This window comes from Aspergillus vadensis (assembly GCF_003184925.1).
Source record: "Aspergillus vadensis CBS 113365 unplaced genomic scaffold BO88scaffold_22, whole genome shotgun sequence".
Classification (NCBI taxonomy): Eukaryota; Fungi; Ascomycota; class Eurotiomycetes; order Eurotiales; family Aspergillaceae; genus Aspergillus; species Aspergillus vadensis.
The window spans coordinates 510,522-525,068 of record NW_020292060.1 but is presented as its reverse complement, the minus strand read 5'-3'; the positions used below and the strand labels follow the sequence as shown (position 1 = coordinate 525,068).

At 53.2% G+C, this 14,547-nt stretch overlaps 3 protein-coding genes across 3 annotated transcripts; 1 reads left to right on the top strand and 2 right to left on the bottom strand.

Annotated features, from left to right (window-relative positions):
• Window positions 1-5: 5 nt before the first annotated feature.
• On the bottom strand, window positions 6-6,741 carry sec16 (COPII coat assembly protein SEC16). The gene is made up of 3 exons (XM_025705127.1): window positions 6,500-6,741; window positions 1,085-6,441; window positions 6-1,029 (listed from the first exon to the last, which is right to left on the bottom strand). The coding sequence occupies exons 2-3, from the start codon at window positions 6,414-6,416 to the stop codon at window positions 452-454; spliced, it is 5,910 nt and encodes a 1,969-aa protein (XP_025559984.1). The 5' UTR covers window positions 6,417-6,441; window positions 6,500-6,741; the 3' UTR covers window positions 6-451.
• A 574-nt stretch (window positions 6,742-7,315) lies between these two features.
• BO88DRAFT_393956 (aminophospholipid-translocating P4-type ATPase NEO1) lies at window positions 7,316-11,659 on the top strand. The gene is made up of 2 exons (XM_025705126.1): window positions 7,316-9,431; window positions 9,483-11,659. Exons 1-2 carry the CDS (start codon window positions 7,622-7,624, stop codon window positions 11,450-11,452), a joined length of 3,780 nt encoding a protein of 1,259 aa, XP_025559983.1. The 5' UTR covers window positions 7,316-7,621; the 3' UTR covers window positions 11,453-11,659.
• Window positions 11,660-11,982: 323 nt separating this feature from the next.
• Window positions 11,983-13,925, bottom strand: BO88DRAFT_393954 (putative MFS sugar transporter; the record flags this gene model as incomplete). The annotated part of the gene is made up of 2 exons (XM_025705125.1): window positions 11,983-13,303; window positions 13,364-13,925. 2 exons carry the CDS (start codon window positions 13,923-13,925, stop codon window positions 12,201-12,203), a joined length of 1,665 nt encoding a protein of 554 aa, XP_025559982.1. The 3' UTR covers window positions 11,983-12,200.
• Between the last annotated feature and the right edge of the window lie 622 nt (window positions 13,926-14,547).

Sequence of the window (14,547 nt, the reverse complement as noted above, 5' to 3'; positions counted from 1 at the left end):
ATCAAGTTCGGTTTCGTCCATCTCCATAATCCGCATCATCAGAGAGAACAAAGGAAAAATAGAACAAAGAAAAAGAAAAAAAAAAAAGAAAAAGAAAAACATAAAAGATAATAAAAACGAATAAACCATAATATATGCACAAATACAACATACAAGTAATAATAATAATAATAAAGAAAAAGGGTTGGGTTCATGCAAACAACGCCCGAAAGAAGCCGTCTTGCTCTCGGAGAAGACAGCATGCAAGACTTTTGAGGGTCTAAAACACCAGGCAAAAGCCAGGACGCGCTTCATAAAGTGTCAAATGCAAATATGGTGAATCGAGGAGGAGATTCGTTAGACATTATCGGATAGTGAGGTGATATAAAATAAGCCGACACTGGGTCCGGATGTAATGGCCGCAGTGTTTTTGAGGTTCCGTGGACTTGGCAAAGTGAGGTGTAAGATGGGATTATTTTGCCATTACGTCGACATAGCGCCCCTTCTTCTTTCCTTTAGCGGCTGCGCCCTTGCGAGCCGTTGGTGCTCCAAGCAGGTCATCAATGGAGCTGGCGTTGCTCAAGGAAGTTGCTGGCCTTGGGGGTGCTGCTAATCCGCTTGGAGGCGTGGAGACAGCGGCACCAGTAGAGACGGACCGTTGGATTGAAGGTGGCGGCACACCCAGAGAAGACAGAGCTGGACTGCCCGGAGGAGGAGGCATTCCTGTAGTAGAAGGCGGCCGACTACTGGGAGGCGGCATCATTGGGGATGCACTGGCCGCAGGTGGTGGTGCTGCACTGCTACCGCTGGCCGTTCTACTAGGAGGTCCTGAAGCACGCGGCGGCGGCGGGGTAGCGCGCGCAGCGGTAGCGCTGTTGGGGTCCTTCTTGTTGACCCATTTCTTGAGATCCTTGTCGTAGTAGAATGAGTTCTCCTCACCAAGCTTGGCTCGGATAGGCTTGTTGGGGTTCAGGTCTTCCTTCTTGCCACCAGCAGCACCTCCGAACCAGCCTCCGAACCAAGATTTCTTAGCGGGTGCAGGTTTTTGGGCTACAAGTAATAGGTTAGTATAAATCTCATCTTGAACAAGTTGACGAGTACTCACCATCCGCTTCTGCAGCCTTTCTGAAAGCTTCATCCGCTTCGCGATCCTTGCGTGCCTTTTCAGCCTTCTGAATGGCTGCGGCACGCGCGGCGATATCATCATCGTCATCATCATCCATAAAGGACGTCTTCTTCGCTGGCTCTTCTTCGTTGACTTCTTCCGATGGTGCCGCTGCAGGTTCTGCGTGGCTTTCAATGGCAGGAGGCTCATAACCGCTGCTCACACCTGGAGGCATATAGCCACCCCCGTCTGAAGGAGCCTGGTTCATGAATGGCTGGTCAAAAGAGCCATAACCTGCGGGCTGATACGGAGATCCGCTGCCGTAAGACTGTTCTACAGAACCAGTCGAGGCTTCGGCATGAGCTTGAGGAGCCAGGTCTTCCTTGACGGGTGCAAGAGGCATGTAAGACGTTTGAGGAGGGGTCGACTGATAACCAACAGCCGGCGGGGAGTTGTACAGCATTCCTCCTTGGTACATGTTGCTCTCAACCGGAGTGGAAGGTTCCTGCGAGCCGCGTCGCTGGGCCAAACCAAACCCATAGGAAGATGATCTTTGAGAGTCGAGAGACGATCTGCCACGCAACTGTTCAGGCGAAGAAGTTGGAGCATACTGGTTATTTGGCTGGTAACGTGACGGGCCACTACTGTAGCTCGGCTGCGCAGAGTACGACCCGTAGATATCCGACACCGATGGCGAGCGACTAACAGTAGGGGTACCTGCGATCTTGGCAAAGGGGCCGATGTCTCCATCGCCAGCCTTTGCTGAACCGGCAGACCCAGCTTCGTTGTCCTCGCCGGCAACAAAACTGTTGAACTTAGCCCACATTGAGCCAGAGACCTTCTCCATGCTGGGTCTGGAGATCCAGGATGAGCCTCCGTCGCTTGTTGTTTGTCTGAGACGTGCGGAAAGCTCGTCAACACCGAAGTACAGGTGCTGATGTTGATAGGGCGATGGCTTAGTGGTTGCCTTCAGGGTAGCTGCAATCGCATCACAATATTGCTGAGCTTCCGATTTGCGGCCTTGATCCGCCAAAGACCACGCATACACCAACTTGAAAGCAAGCAGATGGGGAAGCGTCGGCTTAGGAGAAGCCGAAAGAACAGAGGTGGCGTACTCATAAGCTTCAGTCAGAAGAATAGAGTCCTCATCCTGTAGAGCAGCGAGAGACAAGTGCTGATGATCAGCGCCAAGGAGGACGACGCTTGCCTGCGGGTCATCCACCCCGCCGAACACAGCAGCTCTGGAGAAGATGAAGCAAATGTGCGCAGCCTCGGTCCGGCCATACGACTGTAAGAGCCTGCCAAGAGCTAATAGCGCCTGGTAGTCTTCTGAACTGCGGTTGCTCAACACCAGACCGAGGGTATCTCTCCAACTGTCGAGGCCATCCAGCGCATTCTTAGATGCTCCTTGTCCATCAACCTTGCTGACCATCTGCAATCCAGCTCGGGCAGAGGGGGGTACGAGCTCGTCAACGCTCTCTTCGACATTGCCGGCAAAAATCTCGTAGAGCGCTGCAAGTGATTCTGTGTTACCAGAGGCAGATCTCACTTCGCGTCTTACGAATTCCTGGACAACCTGCTTCCACACAGATTTGTCCATTGTTGACGCTATGATCATGGCATGTCCCCAAAGGCGATGGTCAACAGCGCCCCAAACGGCTTTTTCACGCTCACCCACCAGAAGGCTGTTGCGAATGCTCTCGACCGCTTGAGGATCGGCGGCATCGGGACGAGAAGGAGCATCCAACGGCTGGGTTGTGCTGAAGGATGGCAAGCCATTACCATAGGGCTGTGTGGAGTCAACATCCTGCAAATGCGGGAAGATGATTTGGCGTAGGGACTTCTGAATTTCAGGCGATCCTTCCAGAACACCGTCATGTTCAACCAAGACCCGAACGACCTTCCACAGCAGTATCTTCTCTTCGCTTCTCTTCTGTGAGTCCGCATGCATGTAGACAGTCTGGGGGATGCCCTCATTTTCAAATGCAGCGATCTTGCTAGAAAGCCAAGCAAGCAGATCCTTCTTCTTGGACTTGGATTTCAGCGGCCCCGGATGACGCGCAATAGTATCGGGTACAGGAATCCAGTCACTTAGTTGGTGAGTCTTGACCTCTCCAGGAGTAGACTTGATCTTCGGAGTAGCTTGGCCGGCAGAGTATCGAGGAATATGCTTAGGGAAGCAGGAAAGGACTGAGCCACCGAATCCAAACTTGACAATAGGAGCTCCCTTCCAGCGCTCCAGTGGATCGAACTGTTGATCATCGGTAGGAGGGATAAAGTCCAATGACTGAGAGGCGACGCGGTTATGTGCAGACATCGGAGCTGGTGCGTAGGGGTTCACAGCCTTGGTGGGAGACCCCGCTCCATGAACAGATGCAGGCCTCTGTAGGGTATCCACAGATGGCACGGACAACCTCGGCCCAAGCGTTTGCTGACTTGGCGACTGTGTCAACGACCTACGCGGAGGAACGAAGGTCGGATCATCCGATGGGAGCACAGGCGCTGGTGGAACGTTGGCAATAGGGGCAATGCGTTTGGAGAATTCGTCAACATAATCAGGAGGAGCATACTGGTTCCTAGGAGGCGACATCGGCTGCTGCGACATTTGATGCACGCTGGCACCGATGTTGACAGCTTCCGGAACATGCGCGGCTTCAGGCGGCTGAATGGGGGAATACTCAGCAGGGCCAGTCGGGTGCGATTGTAAGTCGACAGGAGGAACGATAGCTGGCTGTTCCATGGAGGAACGTCGTTGTTCTGATTGCTCTTGAGGACGATAAGAGACCTTTTCATGGTAAGCCAGAGGGCTTGACGTGCGAGGTTGGAATGGAAGTGCAACTCCCTGCGAGGGTGGAGCGGAAGGTTGAGAAGCATAGCGATTGCGTGGCGGGGGAGCGGTCGCCGGGGGAGGCGCCGGCGAATATCTAGGCGATGACGGAGGCTTGATTCCGGCTTGCAGAGTAGGTGGCTTCGGCGAGTACCTCGAAGTAGCACTAGGAGGAGCTGGGCCGCTTGGAGCACCGGGTGCGGACAGGCTTGCATACGGATCTAGCCGCTCGGGCTGCTGAACTTGAGGCTGGGGATAAGCATCAGCCGCTGCCGGGGGAGCAGTGGAAAGGCTAGCATATGGATTGGCCGGCGGGGGAGGCGGATGAGATGGTGCGGGTGGCATTGCATTGGCACCAGGGGTATACCGTCCCGAGCTAGCTGGCCGAGACTGTGGCCGAGGTGGGGGTAGAGGGAGCTCTTCATAGAAATTCTTCGGAGCGGCTACCTTGGCGGTCGATTGTGCACCATCCGGCTGCGCTCCCAAGGAAGGTGGTGGCATGGAAGTTGACGGCGGAGGAACTGGAATGCTATTGCTTCGTGGGGGAGGTGGAGTACTACCCGGCTGTGTAACCACTGGCTTATGACTAGCCACAGGCCGTCGAGGTCGTGTGAGATCCTCCGGGAGATCATATGGTGACCTGTAGCCTTCCTTTGCCCGTTCGGCAAAGCTTTCTGCTTTGTTTGCGGTGACATTTGGTCGCGGCGGTTGCGTAAAGTAGTCCGCAGAGGCGGCCATGTTTGCCGGAGGCGCTGCACCAGGCACAGGGATCCCTTGAAGCAAGTCCGACGTGGACGGCTGATGCGGCGTATAAGCAGTTGCTGTTGCACTGGGTCTGACAGAAGACTGTGGGGTCCCGAAAGGACTACTCAATCCTGGGACAGCAGCGCCGGCAGTGGCTCCATTGGTATCCTGGTTCGTCGGTGCCTGTTCAGTCGTAGCTCCTCCGATGTCATCCTCTAGAAGTAGGTCGTCATCATCATCAAGTTCCATCTGCCACCGCGCAGCCAAGTCGTCTTCGGAGGGAGCAACCTCCGCCTCTTCTTCAGCAAGCTCGGCCTGCCAGCGCGCAGCCAGATCCTCTTCAGAAGATGACTTTTTGACGGTATTATCCGTTGCTGCTGCAGCTAGAACATTATCGAACTCCTGCGCAGCCGGGTCCTCTTCGAAAGCTGATATTTCAACATTGTTATTGGTTGTCGCAGCAGCGAGAACGTTATCGAACTCCTGCGCGGCCGGGTCCTCATCAAAAGCTGAAATCTCAACATTGTTGTTGGTTGTCGCAGCAGCGAGAACGTTATCGAACTCCTGCGCGGCCGGGTCCTCATCAAAAGCTGAAATCTCAACATTGTTGTTGGTTGTCGCAGCAGCGGAAACATTGTCGAGCTCCTGCGCAGCAGGATCCTCCTCGGGAGATGGCTTTTCAGCACTGTTGTCTGAAGCCGCAGCAGCTAGAACATTGTCGAGCTCTTGGGCGGCCGGCTCCTCTTCAGATGACTCCTTTATACTGTTACCCGTTGCTGCTGCAGCGAGAGCATTATCAAACTCTTGCGCAGCAGGATCCGCTTCGCTCATCGGAGAGTCCAAGGAAACACCGAGGGAGTTCATGACTTGGAAGGTGCTCTTGCGCGTGATATGCGACGCTGGTTGAGATTCGTCCGGAGGCGGAGCACTCTGAACAGCCTTGAAAAACCCATCATCTTCGTCATCATCGCCGGCAAAAAAGTTATCGGTCTGACTTTCCTCTACGGCAGTCGGCTCAATTGGCGATTCGGCACTATCATCCAGCAATGGAACGCCCTCTTCGAAACGAGATTCATTATTCTCCGGAGGCACGTAGATGGGCTTCGTCTGTGTTTTCAGCTGGTTGAAGAAATCATCCTCCGCAGGTTCCTCATTGGCAGTATTTCCCCAAATGTCATGGCCGCTCTGGGCCTCACCATTGGTATGTGCGGGTTCAGTCGCATCCTGTTCGCCGGCGTGAGGTGTAGTACTTTGTTCCTCCACATCCATATCTTGCGCGGCGGTAGCCTCGGTCGGGATAGACTCCTCGGCTTGGGGCTGGGCAGCCTGGGCTTCCGTTATCTCGTCCTTCGGATCATCCAGAGGCACATCCTCATTGTCCTGAGCATACTCCGTCTGCGGTGCATCCAGACCCGGGGTCTCGTGGTCGTCGCTTATCTCCGGTGTCGTCTCACCATCGCCCGAGGGAGCTTCGGGCACTTCATCGCGAGCTGGTATTTGATCGGGGTTTGGCAAAGACTGGGTGTCAATCATATCCGGGCTAGCTGCTTCTTGCGGCGGGGCAGCAGTGTCGGAATCCGGGAAAGCGATGTCGCTGATCGAATATTCATGCGGTGTCTCCATAGGCGAGCCGAGAGGGATGGTGGTGGCCTCTATCGAGGTATCGATCTCCAAACTTGCCGGGCCAGTCGGAACGGGGGTAGCATTGTCGTCTGATCTGAGCGCCGGATTCCATACGGCTGCCACGTCACTCTGCGCCATACTTGCCAAAAGCTGGGGGTTTTCACTGGGAAGCAATCGTCAGACCCAGGCCGCATATAGGACACGTTTGCAGATGCACTCACCCGGAAACCCGACGGGGAGATAAACCGTAGATGCTAGAATAGGTGATTTACTGGAACATAAAATAGAATAAGGAGGACACAGGAGACCGGGTCCAATAACAAAGCATTACAAGAAGTAAGTGGAGTATAAAATCATGACTGCATCTCCGGAAGTTGTCTTTCTTTTTTGTCTTGGGGGAAAAGCCAGACAAAGTGCTGCAGTGCCTGGGCTGCGGGCTTATGATGCTGCTGCACACCGGCGCTGGCTGACTGGCTAGTTAATAATAATAATAATAATGACCTGCCCGGCTTTGGGACGCGCCCGTCATCCCGGGGCTGGAAGATTGGTTGTCCCGGGGCGGAAGTGCCACCTTACCTCTTTCCTGCGTTGGGTCACGTGGTGCATAGCCCCAATCCAGAGATGGAGCTGAATGAGCTGAATAGATAGAAGATGGAGAGAGAGACTAGTGCTGCATGTTCGTCAACTCTTTTACCAATTTGAGTAGCCATACAAGTAGATCGGACATTCCTCTTGAGAAACCTCCCTCGGTCACCGGATGAAAGCCCGTGCATAATGCTGTGTGAATAGGAAGCCAATAATGCCATCAATAACCATTATCTATTCTACAGCGTATGATTATGTTGCCATTGACTCCGCTGATGACATCGCCGTTTCAGATAACTTAAACTAATAAGACGGGCTAATTGACCAGTTGGTCACTGCGCCACAACCGCTCTCTCCTTTGGTGGCTCCGACATCATGTGATCCCGCCCTGTCTCCGCCTGCCATCGCAACCGCTTTAGGCCACCAAGATTATCCCCGTTATTCTCTTGTTCCTCGAATGGTTCAGACTGACGTCGTGGTGGACTCGAATTTTCTGGGGATGTACATTGTGCTGACTATATACCAACCTACTTTGCCTACCTACCCTCTTCGCCATCTATAGGTATCTCCGATTACGCGCATCCGAATCCCGACTGCATAAGTCCGCCTCCCAGCCAGCTATACCGAGCAATGGTGCCTCGGAGACACCTTGGTTACCGCTCGGCGTGACATGACACTTTTCTTGTCAACACAGGAGCCCCCATATCGCTCCTTGTACATGATACAACCTCTTTGACTCCTTTCCGACTGTCTTTACTATGCCTTCCTCGTCCGACTACCTCCACCCACATGGTCGTGCCAGTATCGCGGGCGACTCTGGTTCCGACGACGACCTCGATTTGGAGGAACTTGATCCGAGCAGCACCCACTTATATGGATCTCCTCGCCGTTCACGAGATGAATCGAACCGCCAACGGAGTCGCGGTCCCGGCATAGCTTTGCGGAACTTACGGGTTGGCATGGGAAATCGAGTATGGCGACGAAACGCTTCTGGAGCACATGGATCATCGGAGGACACGGCCGGCCTTCTGGAAGAGCGGGAGGAGGACGGACTCCGCAGGTCGCACGCGAGCTCCCGCAACTTCACCGACGACGATGCTCCGCTGCTAAATGAACGCCGGCGTAGCTCCACTCGCTCGTTAGCGGATTTGGAACGGGTGTCGCAAAGGGGGTCGCGGTTTAGGATTCCGGGGCTCAAGGCGGCCAGCTTTCTCTTTGGCTCAAGCCGTGCAACAAGACCTGATTCAGAACAAACCGAGACAAAACCGCCGCGCGATGTCCTCGTCGGCCAGACGCAACGAACCAAGTATCCTGCGAATGTCGTATCGAACGCAAAGTACACTCCCTGGAGTTTCTTGCCCCGCACTCTGTATAACGAATTCTCCTTCTTCTTCAACATTTACTTCCTTCTCGTCGCCCTTTCGCAGATCATTCCGGTCCTTCGAATAGGTTACATGTCATCTTATATTGCGCCTTTAGCCTTTGTTGTTAGTATATCGCTTGGAAAGGAGGCGCTGGATGACATTGGCCGCCGTCGCAGAGATGCCGAAGCAAATGCTGAGGAATTTACTGTACTAAGTTTCGATGGGCCTAGCGGGGTGCTAGAGGTCGTCAAGAAGTCACGGGATCTGAGAGTTGGTGACGTCCTGAAGGTCCGCAAAAACCAGCGATTGCCTGCGGATGTTGTGATTCTGAAGAGCATTTCAAACGACATTGTGACTGCTCGTCAAAGCTCTTTGGCGGAAAGACCGGCGGAGGTCCCTTCGCAGGAAGAAAGCTTATTATCACCTACCACCCCCGAACCTAGCTCCAGCACTGCGACAAACGCAGCTAATGTCTCGTCGGCCAGTGACACATTCATACGAACTGATCAACTGGATGGTGAAACTGACTGGAAGCTACGGCTGCCTTCTGTGTTGTCGCAAACCCTGCCTCTTGGCGACCTTCCAAGGTTGAAGGTCACTGCAAGTGCACCTGATAGACGAGTCAATGAATTTGTCGGTACTATCGATCTGGGTCCGCCGTCTGGGTTTTACGATCCTCATGTCGACAAGAGGGACAATGGCGGAGACTATGAGACCTCTGACACCCAAGCCACCTCTGCTCCGTTAACAATCGACAACACCGCATGGGCCAACACTGTTCTTGCCTCCAACACCGTCACCTACGCTACCATCATCTATACAGGGTCTCAGACGCGGGCTGCCCTTTCGACCTCACCGTCTCGCTCGAAAGTTGGCTTGCTGGAGTACGAGATCAACAACCTAACGAAGATCCTTTGCGCGCTGACTCTAGCCTTGTCCATTGTTTTGGTTGCTCTGGAAGGTTTCCAACCGACAAATGACAAGGTCTGGTATGTTGCAATCATGATCTACTTGATTCTCTTCTCGACGATTATCCCCATGAGCTTGCGGGTCAATTTGGACATGGCGAAATCGGTATACGGGCGCTTCATCGAACGAGACAAGGATATACCAGGTACGGTTGTCAGGACCAGTACTATTCCTGAAGACCTGGGTAGAATTGAATATCTCCTTTCCGATAAGACAGGGACTTTAACCCAAAACGGTAAGTACTTCGATAGGCCGATACCCGCTGCTTGTTAGCTAACGGAAACAGAGATGGAACTGAAGAAGATCCATGTTGGGACGGTCTCGTATGCCAATGACGCTATGGAAGAAGTGGCATCCTATATTCGACAAAGCTTCGTCGGTGACTCGCTGACCACTCCTTCAACCGCATTCGGAGCTCAAGCTGGACTTGGTACTGCTCCGCGCACGAGAAGGGAGATTGGTTCCCGTGTCAGAGACATCATTCTGGCCCTTGCTCTTTGTCATAATGTCACTCCTACTACGGATGAAGAAGACGGTGTCAGGGTCACCAATTACCAGGCTTCCTCCCCCGATGAAATTGCGATTGTGAAATACACTGAAGACGTTGGGCTCAAGTTGGCTTATCGCGACAGACAGTCTATCGTCCTTGAGTCTACCCACACAGGGAAGGTCGTTGTTCGGGTCCGTATTCTTGAGATTTTCCCCTTCACTTCAGACAGTAAGCGGATGGGGATTATCGTGCAGTTTGAGACAGATGAGGACATATACGACTCGTCCAAGAACGACAGTGAGATATGGTTTTATCAAAAGGGTGCTGATACCGTCATGTCAACTATCGTTGCGGCGAACGATTGGCTCGATGAGGAGACCGCTAACATGGCTCGCGAGGGCTTGCGAACTCTGGTCGTAGGCCGACGGCGGCTATCCTCGCAGCAATACGAAGAGTTCACCACCAAATACAAGCAAGCCTCTCTCGCTCTGCAAGGACGCGATGTCGGCATGGCCAAGGTGATCAGCGAATACCTGGAACGAGACCTGGAACTTCTCGGCGTGACGGGTGTAGAAGACCGTCTCCAGCGGGATGTCAAACCCTCTTTGGAGCTGCTTCGCAACGCCGGTGTCAAAATCTGGATGTTGACGGGTGACAAGGTTGAGACGGCACGCTGTGTAGCCATTTCCGCAAAGCTGGTCGCCCGTGGACAGTACATCCACACGGTTGCCAAAGTCAAAGACAAGTCTACCGCTCAGGAAACCCTGGATTTCCTTCGCAACAAGACCGACTGCTGTCTCCTCATTGACGGCGAGTCCCTGTCCCTCATGCTAGGTCAGTTCCGGACAGCCTTCATCTCCGTAGCCGTCCTGCTCCCGGCTGTGGTTGCCTGTCGGTGCTCGCCAACCCAAAAGGCAGAAGTAGCGGACCTCATTCGCCAGCACACCAAAAAGCGCGTTTGCTGTATCGGCGACGGTGGAAACGACGTCTCCATGATCCAGGCCGCTGATGTCGGTATCGGCATTGTCGGTAAGGAGGGTCGTCAAGCCTCCCTAGCAGCCGACTTCAGCATCACCCAATTCCACCATCTTACCAAACTCCTCGTCTGGCATGGCCGCAACTCCTACAAACGCTCCGCCAAACTCGCCCAGTTCATCATGCACCGTGGTCTCATCATCAGCGCCTGCCAAACCATGTACAGCATCGCCAGTCACTTTGACCCCAAGGGTCTCTTCATCAACTGGCTGATGGTCGGCTACGCCACCGTCTACACCAACGCCCCCGTCTTCTCGCTCGTCTTCGACCGTGACGTCGACGAAGAGCTCGCCAACCTCTACCCCGAACTCTACAAGGAGCTTAAAACCGGCCGCAGCCTCAGCTACCGCTCTTTCTTCACCTGGGTCCTGGTCTCCGTCTACCAAGGCGCCGTCATTCAGGGTCTCTCCCAAATCCTCCTCGACACCATCACCGGCCCCCGTCTCATCAGCGTCTCCTTCACCTCCCTCGTCATCAACGAGCTCCTCATGGTCGCCATCGCCATCACCACCTGGCACCCAATCATGATCTTCTGCATCATCGGCACAGCTCTCGTCTACGCCGCTAGCGTTCCCTTCCTCGGCAGCTACTTCGATCTGCACTACGTCATCACAGTAGACTGGCTCTGGCGCGTCTGTGCCGTCTGCGCCGTCTCCCTCATTCCAATCTGGGCGGGTAAACTGATCCTGCGGTCGTGGAGTCCACCCAGTTATCGGAAAGTGCGGGGTTAGCTGTTTACCATCTTATACGTGTCGTACCCTTCATCCATCCCCCCATGATATTTTGTCTCCTGGCTTCTTGTCCATCAAGCATATGACTATACACCTGTATATCACCGAACCAAAAAACTGGTCGTTACTTGCTCGCCGTCTTACTTGTTATCCATTGCGTGGTATATAGACTTAGCGTGAATTATATGCGATTCATTATTTTCGTCGCCATTAGTACGGTGTCTGTACATGACTGTAAGCCAAGTAATATTTAATTAGTCAGTTGGTCTCAGCCACGTGCGGATTGAGTTTAAGACATGATTATCTGAGTTAGGAGGCTGCCCCATGTCTTTCCTTAGACTCGTGACTGCCAAGTTACGAGTTACATGTAGATCAGCAACGATTACAGAATATAAATGTATGTATGTAGTAGGTAATACTGCAGATGTAGATATATATGACTCAGTGAATAGTAAGGGTATAATTGCCATCACTGCAATGGCCCAAACAATAGTAGTACATTACATCAGAGATAGGACTAAAATAAACACACAAGACCATCATAATTGAACATTATATAATAAAGTGGCGGGAAAATACCCAATTTTTCGTTTCTGTTTCTTGTTTCATCTTCAGATCATCCTATATTCATAAACATATATATCATCCACATTAATCCAATCAACCTCATAGACGGAAAGTACTAAGTAATACCAGTAAGTAGGCAATACTCCCAACCCATGAATCAATCAATCAATCAATGAATCAATTAGTCCTCCTTCGGCGGAGGCGAAAACACCTTCTTGAAGCGCAAGTGGAACAAATCATCAATGACCTCTCCCGTACTCTTCAGATTCTCCTTGACAATAGCAGAAGTGGGACGGGAGAAGAGCTCATCGATTTCCTCGAGAGACTTGTTCTTCGTCTCGGGCATGAAAATAATCTGGTAGATCCAGCCGAGGAAAGCAATACCACCGTAGAAGCCCAGGGTCAGACCGATACGGGTCATGGAGTTCATCATGCGAGTGAAGTTGTAGGTGACGATGAAGGAGCAGAGGAAGAGGTTGGCGTCGGCGGTGGTCATGCCGTAACTACGCAGATAAGTGGGGAAGACTTCCGCGGGCACGACCCAGGTGAGACAGGCGTAGGAGCCGAAGAAGGCCTGGTAAAGGACGATACCGGTGAGGTAGATGCCCTGGGCGGCTTTGGGGTGGGTCTGGTAGTTGATCTGGTAGCCGATGCCGACCAGCACTAAGCCGATGAAGAAGCCGGGGAGCATCGCGTTGGCCCAGTAGCGGCGGCCGAAGCGCTCCATGTATAGCACGGCCGGGATGGTGCCGATCAGGAGGGAGCCACCACCGACCAAAGACATGAAGACACTCTGACGCTCGTCGAAGCCGATGGCGCCCATTAGTGTGCTCATGTAGTACATGATGGCGTTGACACCGGTGAATTGGCCGAGGAAGACCATGATGTTGGCGTAGATCATGGCGCGACGGGCGCGCGGCACCGTAATGAAGTCCATCCAGGCGTACTTCTTGGTAGCGGCTTGTTCTTCGCGCTCGGCTTCCACGGCCTGGCGCATGCCCAGGAACTCGTCCTTAGCGTCATAGTCGTTGAACCCGCGGATTCGCTTCCACACGCCATAGGCTTCCACGGGCCGGCCCTTGTGCATGAGGTAACGGGGACTCTCGGGCAGGAAAATCATACCCACCAGCAGAATGGTCGAGAACACCAGGGATGATCCCAGGATGTAACGCCAGTTGCCCTTGACGTCGAGGAAGATGGCAGCCACGGCATAGCCCAGGACTTCTCCGAGAGCGATGTTCAATTGGTACAGTGAGACCAGGTTACCACGCATCTTGCGGGGTACTGGAGTGACGTTAGTCGATGATGGTGATGTAAAGGGGAAGTAAGGGGTGAAGGACATACCAGACTCGGCGACATACACAGGGACTGTACCACCTTCCAGACCCACACCCATACCGAGCACGAAACGTCCAGCAAAGATCATTCCGAAGCTGATGGCGCCGGCCTCCAAGGCGGCACCGATGGTATACAAGATGCATGAGACGATGATGGCCATGCGACGACCCAGGTACTCGTTGGCGGGGGAGAGGATGAGGGCACCGGCCACGGCACCCAGAGGCATACCAGCATCCACAAGACTACTTTGGTTGTCGTTAAGGTGCAATGCATCGGGCAGGTAGATGTTGGCACCACTGATCAGGGACTGGTCCAGACCGGAGAGTAGACCTCCCATGGAGGCAAAGGCCACTAGGACATAGGTATACACAGATGGGTTGGAGAAGCCCACGAACCAAGAGGGCTTCCTGCCTTGCAGCTGCTCCTCGAGCTGCAGCAACTCTGCATCCATGGCAGCTTCGTTGAATTCCTCGATGGCCTTGGGGTCCTTGAGGACATCGTCCATCTCCAAGGCGGTTCCCTCCTTGTGGTCATCATGGGAGGTGTCCAGGTCGTGTACGACACCCATGATTGGAAATGGAAAGTGCGGTGTGACAGCCGCTTGTGATATTAGAGGGAAGTGTTTTGTTTTATGATATGTACAAGAGAGGTACAATCAGGGCTAAAAGAGCATGTGGGAGGGGCGGGTTGTTCACTCTCTTTGCGGGTGGGAGAGAGGGTGTGAGAAAGAGAGAGAAGATACCTCCCACTACCGGGGCAAGGATCTTCTGTATAGAAGGGAGATAGATAAGGTGGGGATAGAGACACACGCAGAAAGAAGAAGAGAAAGAGGTAGAAATATCTGGGGAATGCCAGAAGGGGGGTATTTAAAGGGCACACATATCGGCCCATAGGCCTCCTCCTTCTCCAACTACAACTACGTACGACTGAGACTGGCTACTACCTCATCATTCCCCAGAAGCGTCATCGGCGTAATGAAGAGAGAGAGGAGAAAAGAAAAAGTCAGAAAAGAAGCAGGACCCATCATGAGGACCGGGTTTGACTCGTTAGTATCGGGCCGTGGAACCAGTCAGGGAAGCCGACCACGCGAGGGCCAGGCCGGGGGAAGGAGAAAAGAAAAGGGAAAAAAAAAAAAAAAAAAAAAAAAAAAAAAAAAAGTAGGCAAAGTAGAACTGCAAAGGTGGAGATGC